Source organism: Geotrypetes seraphini, chromosome 10, assembly GCF_902459505.1.
Source record: "Geotrypetes seraphini chromosome 10, aGeoSer1.1, whole genome shotgun sequence".
Taxonomy (NCBI): domain Eukaryota; kingdom Metazoa; phylum Chordata; class Amphibia; order Gymnophiona; family Dermophiidae; genus Geotrypetes; species Geotrypetes seraphini.
This window is the reverse complement of record NC_047093.1, coordinates 130,569,459-130,577,225: the sequence shown is the minus strand read 5'-3', so window position 1 is coordinate 130,577,225 and position 7,767 is coordinate 130,569,459. Positions and strand designations below refer to the sequence as shown.

At 45.1% G+C, this 7,767-nt stretch overlaps 1 protein-coding gene across 2 annotated transcripts in view; it reads left to right on the top strand.

Moving 5' to 3' along the window:
* The first annotated feature begins 517 nt into the window (after positions 1 to 517).
* Positions 518 to 7,767, top strand: part of DUSP12 (dual specificity phosphatase 12) — a 28,717-nt gene continuing 21,467 nt past the window's right edge. The window contains exons 1-3 of one of the 2 annotated variants that reach the window (XM_033962046.1): positions 518 to 635; positions 4,874 to 5,197; positions 5,896 to 6,009. In XM_033962046.1, the coding sequence (XP_033817937.1) occupies positions 4,944 to 5,197; positions 5,896 to 6,009 (368 nt within the window). In that variant the 5' untranslated portion in view covers positions 518 to 635; positions 4,874 to 4,943. The remainder of the gene's footprint in view (positions 636 to 4,873; positions 5,198 to 5,895; positions 6,010 to 7,767) is intronic. The other variant, XM_033962047.1, reaches the window with a different exon arrangement.

The window sequence follows — 7,767 nt, the reverse complement described above, 5'->3', positions numbered from 1 at the left end:
GGGTGTCATCCTTTGTTGCACTGTATTTGAAGCCTCATTTTGAGTCTGTCTCCTATTCTCAAGAGAGGACACAAGATACAGTACTTCCTTTGAAGTTTTGTGGCTCTTGAGATAGGACACACAGACTCAAAATCCCAAATAAAGCCTCAAATGATTTCAGCTCTCCCTGAGTCTGAAGCTTGAGAAGCTCTGCGAGAATGAGGCTTGGAACACATTGCAAAAAGACGACTGGGGCACCAGAAAGAGGCTTGCATTTTCCACATGCCATTCAACCGGAGTCATAGCTCAGTTGGACTGCTTTAGGAACACTGATTGTGGGGAATTATTATTATTATTATTTTAGCAATTGCGGGTTGCGTTTTCTTGGGGCCGGTTTCTGAGTTTTGTTGGAATTCCTGGCTCTCTGTGCACCCCAAGCCTCATTCCAGGGTCCCAATAGCGTCCCGTATTCCAAGCCTCATTCTGGTGCTCCAATAGCTTCTCGCAATCTATTCAAGCCTCGTTCTGGTGCTCCAATAGCTTCTGTCAAGGCGTTCCAGACCTCACTCTGGCTGTTCACCCACTATCTTCTGATGTTTCCCCCTTGACAACGTGATGATTGCTGTCTGCCACCCATCTATAAGCGGATTTTGGAAGTAAGAAAACAAGGGATAAGATTAAACTGATTTATCTGCTGCTAGCTGCTCTGTTTTTAATCTTATGTCCCATGCATCTGGTGGTTTGTTGTGGGTCCCTTCTGTATGCAAGATTGGGAAGCAGATTGGTTTTATAAAAGTTTCTCTTAACCTCAGGCAGGAGAAAGGTGTTTTAAATGCAGATTGTTCAGGTAGGGCTGCTCTGTAGTCACTGTTCAGTGTTCACAGGGCAGGAATATTGTACACAGGGACTTAAAGGCATTTACAAATATCTAGGCTTTGGTGCTGATGCAGATGTGGACGAAAAAACTGCATCAGTGTGTTTGGTTCTGAAGTATTAATGGGATTTAAGTTTTCGGTTGCCCATTTTATGTCCGTTAAAATGCTTTGTGAATCTGTCCCAGAGTGCATAAGAACAGAAGAATTGCCGCTGCTGGGTCAGACCAGTGGTCCATCGTGCCCAGCAGTCCAAAGACCAGTGCCCTACTTGAGTCTAGCCTTACCTGCGTATGTTCTGGTTCAGCAGGAACTTGCTAACCTTGTCTTGAATCCCTGGAGGGTGTTTTCCCCTATAAGAGCCTCAGGAAGAGCGTTCCAGTTTTCTACCACTCTCTGGGTGAAGAAGAACTTCCTTATGTTCTCCCTACCTTGGAGAGGGTGAACAATCTGTCTCTATCTGCTAAGTCTATTCCCTTCATTATCTTGAATGTTTCGATCATGTCCCCTCTCAGTCTCCTCGTTTCAAGGGAGAAGAGGCCCAATTTCTCTAATCTCTCGCTGTACGGCGTCTCCTCTAGCCCCTTTACCATTTTAGTCGCTCTTCTCTGGACCCTTTCGAGTAGTACCATGTCCTTCTTCATGTACGGCGACCAGTGCTGGACACAGAATTCTAGGTGAGGGCGTACCATGGCCCGGTACAGCGGCATGATAATCTTCTCCGATATGTTCGTGATCCCCTTCTTAATCATTCCTAGCATTCTGTTTGCCCTTTTCACTGCCGCCGTGCATTGCGCGGACGGCTTCATCGACTTGTCGACCAGAACTCCCAAGTCTCTTTCCTAGGGGGTCTCTCCAAGTACTGCACTGGACATCCTGTATTCATGTATAAGATTTTTGTTACTGACATGCATCACCTTACACTTATCCACATTAAACCTCATTTGCCATGTTGCAGCCCATTTCATGAGTTTGTCTATGTCCCATTGCAGGTCTTCGCAAAACTCCTGTGTCTTCACTATTCTGAATAATTTGTATCGTCTGCAAATTTAATCACCTCACTCGTTGTACCAATTTCCAGGTCGTTTATAAATATGTTGAAGAGCACGGGTCCAAGCACTGAACCCTGTGGCTCTCAACTCATGACGCTTTTCCAGTCCGAGTATTGTCCATTTAATCCCACTCTGTTTCCTATCCGCCAGCCAGTTTTTAATCCATATGAGTATTTCACCCTCGATTCCATGGCTTGCAATTTTTTGAAGTAGTCGTTCATGCAGAACCTTGTCAAACACCTTCTGAAAATCCAGATATACGGGTCACCCTTGTCTATCTGCTTGTTTACTCCCTCAAAGAAGTACAGCAAGTTCGTCAAGCAAGATCTTCCTTTGCTGAAGCCGTGCTGGCTGGTCCTCATCAGATTGTGTCCGTCAAGGTGATCAATGATGCGGTCCTTTATCAGCACCTCTACCATCTTTCCCGGTACCGAGGTCAGACTCACCGGTCCGTAGTTTTCCGGATCTCCCCTCGAACACAGTTGTTAATATTTCTAAAATGTGGAAGTCTTATACTGATCGGTTTCCAATGGTGGGTGGTAGAGATCTTTTAATTCCTTTAAGTGCTAGCAAAAGTAGAATGTTTAAATGATCACAGGGGGCCAGTGTACCGTTCAGGCAGTCTGTTATTTAACTGTCACTTCTTTTTCCTCTTTTTTTTTCTGTTTTACATCTTATAATAGTGGCTTTTTACAGTATTGGGGCCAATGCAATAAACTTGATTTAGAGCAGAGCCATGTTAGTATAACTTCCTACTGCAAGCCTAACACCAATCACAGTACTATCCTTTTCCCATTGGTGGGGCCTACCTAAAAAGAAAACAAGAGAACTGCTACCAACAGACTTTTTACCATTATACTCTGCTTGGACACGACAGCCCAAAACCCTGCTGCATGCAGCTCCTGGGGCACGCCATCACTTGCCTATTCCCGTACTTGTCTAAACTTGCTAACGATATATGAACAGAATACAACATAATAAGGAAGTTGATTTATCATCACTATGCTTGTTGGGTTTTTGGTGTCAAATTGGTTGGGCTATTTTTGGCATCAATTAGGCTAGATAATTTTTCACCATCTGGCAACCCTGACCAGAGTACAGCTTGGTCGAATGGCAAATATTGTCTAGAAAGTAACATGGCAACGTCAAGAAAGTAAGTCAAAATCCACAAATGTAAGCAAAAAGAAACAAAATTATCTGCAGCCGACCTTCAAAACTATCCCGCTTTGAAAGTAGAAACACTGCTGCTAACAGGGGCCTGGCCCACCCAGTTTGGACTCGGACCTGTCCTCCCAGCAATTACATGCTGCCTAAAGCCGGCCTTACAGGCTGCTGGTGGTTTACTCGGAAGCCTTCCCTGTGATGCGTTTGCGTTTCGCGTTAGAGAGAAGGCTTCTGGGTCAGCCACCGGTAGCGGGCAAGACCTGCTGCCGGCGTCCAGAAGAGAGAGGCTGCATGGGCTGTTGAGGGGGGGGGGGGAAGGGAGCACCAGGACTTTGCATGTCTCTGTCCAAACTAATAAGGGAGGCAGCAAGCCAGTAGCTGCTTCGGGCAGGGGCCGGAGCCGCTCAATTTCTCCATGGTTGTGGTCAGTGATTCAGCACTTACCTTGGCTGAGCAGCATTCCCGTCCCACTGCCAACCTCCGTTTTCCCCAGGCCACGTTTTGCTTGGGCCACAGGTCACTTTTAAAGTAAAGTCATCTTTGAAGGGACACATTCCCTATCAAATCGTACAATATTTGGAAATTACACACAGTAAGAAGTAGGGATTATTTGGTTGCTAATTTAAAGTCAGTTTTTATAGAAAAGAATTTTCTTTTCCTAACCCTTTGTATTTTCTTATGGGATGGGAAAGAGCTCACAGTGTGTGGTGTCCAGCAAATATGGCTAAGTTTCATATAGGATTTGTAACATTCTGATCAAGACTTGGAGCTCAGAACAGTTTACATGAATTTATTCAGGTACTCAAACATTTTGCCCTTTCTGTACGATCCAGACCTACCAACAGCAATCCAGAGAACTGCGGAAAAGCCTGAACAGTAAGTTTTAAAAATGGTAGTCTAGGAGTTTTGACAGTCACAACGGGACATGAAGCGAACTCCTTAAAGTACAGGGACAAGCAGTGCTTAAGAATAGCTAGATCGTAGCTGACTGTTTCAAGGTTTTTATGATATTTGCTGTAGTATACACTTATTTTAAATCTGCATAATTTCATTGCTGTCCTAGGGACTGTTGTGGAACGGGATTTAGGGGTAATCATCAGTGAAGACATGAAGACTGCCAATCAAGTGGAGCGGGCTTCATCTAAGGCTAGGCAGATCATAGGATGTATACGTAGGAGTTTCGTCAGCCGTAAACCTGAAGTCATTATGCCGTTGTATAGATCCATGGTGAGGCCCCATCTGGAGTACTGCGTACAATTCTGGAGGCCTCATTACCTCAAGGATGTACTGAGAATGGCCACCCGGATGATCTCGGGACTCAAGGATCTCCCGTACGAGGAACGGCTGGATAAATTGTGCCTATACTCACTCGAGGAACGCAGAGAGAGGGGAGACATGATCGAGACGTTCAAATACCTCACGGGCCTTATCGAGGTAGAAGAGGATATCTTCTTTTTCAAAGGTCCGACGGCGATAAGAGGACATCCATGGAGAATCAGGGGCGGTAAATTGCACGGCGACACCAGGAAATACTTTTTCACCGAAAGAGTGGTTGATCGCTGGAATAAACTTCCACTTCAGGTGATCGAAGCAAGCAGCGTGCCTGATTTTAAGAAGAAATGGGATCGTCACGTGGGATCTCTACACAGAGTTAAATAGGGGAGGGTCATTAGGGTGGGCAGACTAGATGGGCCGCGGCCCTTATCTGCCGTCTTTTTCTATGTTTCTAGAGATTAGTTTTCAGCTGAGAATCTCCTCATGAAAAGCGTATACTTGTTTATGTCTACTGATGTTTCCTTCCTGAAGGTAGAACGAAACAAAGAACGCACCGGAATATTGGTGAACTGTGCGTCTGTGACCTGGGTATTACTGTGCCATGATTTTCGTGCTGCCCCGGCTATTTCTGGGGAGCGCCGCAGACGCTGCTGACCCTGGGTGCTTGCAAGAAGCAGGAGTCACTCACGTGCTGACCGTGGATGCCGAAAAACCCCAGAATCTGGAAGCCTTCAAAACAAAGTTTGTCCATGCCTTGGACGACGCCAGTACCGACCTCCTCAGCTGCCTTGACGAATGCGTTGCGTTTGTGAACGAAGTGCTGGCCACCGACACAACCGCTATCCTAATCCACTGGTGAGGCTAAGCTAAGTTTAGATATTATTTAGATGAATATACCGTATTTCTTTAGCACTCTCCAGACCAGTAGAGGTTAATCTTTACGAATGGGTATATATCCAATCATGACCAGCAGGTGGAGACTGAAACCAAAACTGTGGGACAGTATATAATATACTCCCTTCTCTATTTCCCTCAGTCTTCTTTCAGTCTCCAGCAGGTGTTGATGTGATCTGTACCCATCTCCCTTGGTAGGGCTGTTGGAATTTGTTTAGGGGGTTTATAGTCCCTGTTTTTGGCCGGACGGAGCTTGGGCGGACCCTGTTTGGGGGTCCGTCCGACCTCGGGGGTGTCAAACCCGGCGGGTCTCGAGCGGGGTCCCTCCCCCCCACTTCCTCCACCTCCCCACATTTTTTTAGAGGAGCCTCAGCAGTAAGCCTTGCCCCCTAAATCAAGCAAGGCATATTGCTTCGAGAGCCTGTGGAGTCTGTTCTGTAAAAAAAAAAAAAAAAAAATCCTGAGGTAGTGCCGGTCTGGAGGGTTGTTTCCCTTTAAGAAAACTGTATTTTACTGTTTTTTTTCATCTAACCGGCACTTTTTTATAGCTAGGTCGCGTATGGAGAAAATGCACGTTCGTTTCTTAAAATACCAACTTACCTGAAATTTTCATGTTAATCAAAGTGCCGGTTGCGGTTCTATTTCTTTGCTCTTCTCAGCCATTCAGGAGTCAGTCGCAGTGTGGCTGTAGTCACAGCCTATCTGATGAAGAGTTTGCAGCTCACCTTTCCTGACGCCTATGCCAGACTCCAAGCCACCAAATCTGATGTCAGGTCTGTTCTTTTCTTTTTTTTATATATATCATTTTTACAACCGTTCATTTTCCAGAACAGTAAGGAATGGAATTTTACAGTCAAACACTATTAGGAAATCATTATTAAATTAAATATTAACTATTTCCATCTAGCCCACTTTAAGAAAGGGCTTACTTCCTTTTTATTAAACAATATAACTCGAGAAAAACAAGAATTCCCCTTAAACAACTAGGGAAATGCTCCTCTATTTAGGTGCACTAATAATACAAGGTCTGTTCTTTTCATTCGTTCTCCTTTCTTTTCTATAACCTCAAGTACCTGAAAGTGCCCTGGAACGTTCCAAATCACCACAGTATGCAGGCGTTTTAACCCCACCTAATCCCATCATTCCTTCTCCACATCACAGCATCCGGGTGTTTTCTACTTGCTTGGCATTCCCCTGTATAAAGGAACTATTGGGGTTAAGGTGGGAGTTATCAGTGTGAGCTACTCTTAAGACATTTTTGGAAGTCGATACGAGGTCAAATTAATGTTGTACTTGAGTCATCAATCCCATTGACTTATGAAGTCGTAATATGTGGAACATTATTACATGTCAAACCCCCCTATGGATCGTTATAAATGCCGGCTTTTCTTAATTATGACGGGAATAGCCATGCAAAATGAATGCTGAGATATTGGGGAATAGTAATGTATTGAACTTGGTGTGGGGCCCATTGGCATCTTTTATTGCTTCTACATAGTTGCCATTTCTCTTTAATTTTTGTCCGATTTCCTTACACATCCAGGGAGGGGGGTCGGGAATGAAGCTTCTCTTGTGTCTGTTGGCAGAGAACGAGAAAAGGTCAGTTATGTATTTAGGGGCAAGTCCGTTTAGCGCTTTAAAGCAGAAGCAGGCGAATTTAAACTTTATGCGGGCTTCCATCGGTAGCCAATGCAACTGCCGGTAGTAGGGTGGAACATGATCAAATTTCTTTAGTCCGAAGATTAATCTGACCGCTGCATTTTGCATTAGTTGTACACGTCGCATATTTTTTTGGGGGAAATGGCTAAGTAGGCGATGTTACAGTAGTCAAGTTGACTTAGTGCGAGGGATTGGACCAGGGTTCTGAATGCCGACGTATCGAAATAAGCTTTAATGGATCTGAGTTTCCAGAGAGTTTCCTTAATCAGAGAGCACCACCGTTAAACATATATGTAGGGTCTTGATCTTCCCATGGAAATATTCCTCAAACATTCCTAGATCTACTTTTATGTAAATTGAACTGCTGGCACGGCTACTGTAGAGCATCTAAGATAAGTTGAAATATATCTCTTATTTGGATTTATTTGGAAACATAGGGCTCCTTTTACTAAGCGCGCCCTAAACCCGTGCTACACGGCTAGAACTAACACCAGCTCAGTGCTGGCGTTGGCGGTCTAGCGCATGGGGCCAACTTAGGGTGCACTAAAACCACTAGCGCTGCTTTGTAAAAGGAGCCCATGATGGTAAAGCCCTGCTGTCCAGCTTATCCCTTAATTGCGATTCAGAGCAGATTAACAAAATAACATAACATCCTATATAATAAAACCCTAGCCACACATGCGCACTCCCACCTGCGTGTTCCATTTTCCCTGTTCCATGAGATGTAGGTCCACGGTGGCAGGAGTGCGCATGCGCGGGTCCCCAGCCTTACCGCACCTAACTACACTTGCCGGCAGGACTGGTCGCCAGCGCTGGACTCCCTGCTCTGCTGAAAATAAAGTTCTTCGCCTTACCGACCCCCCCCCCCCTTC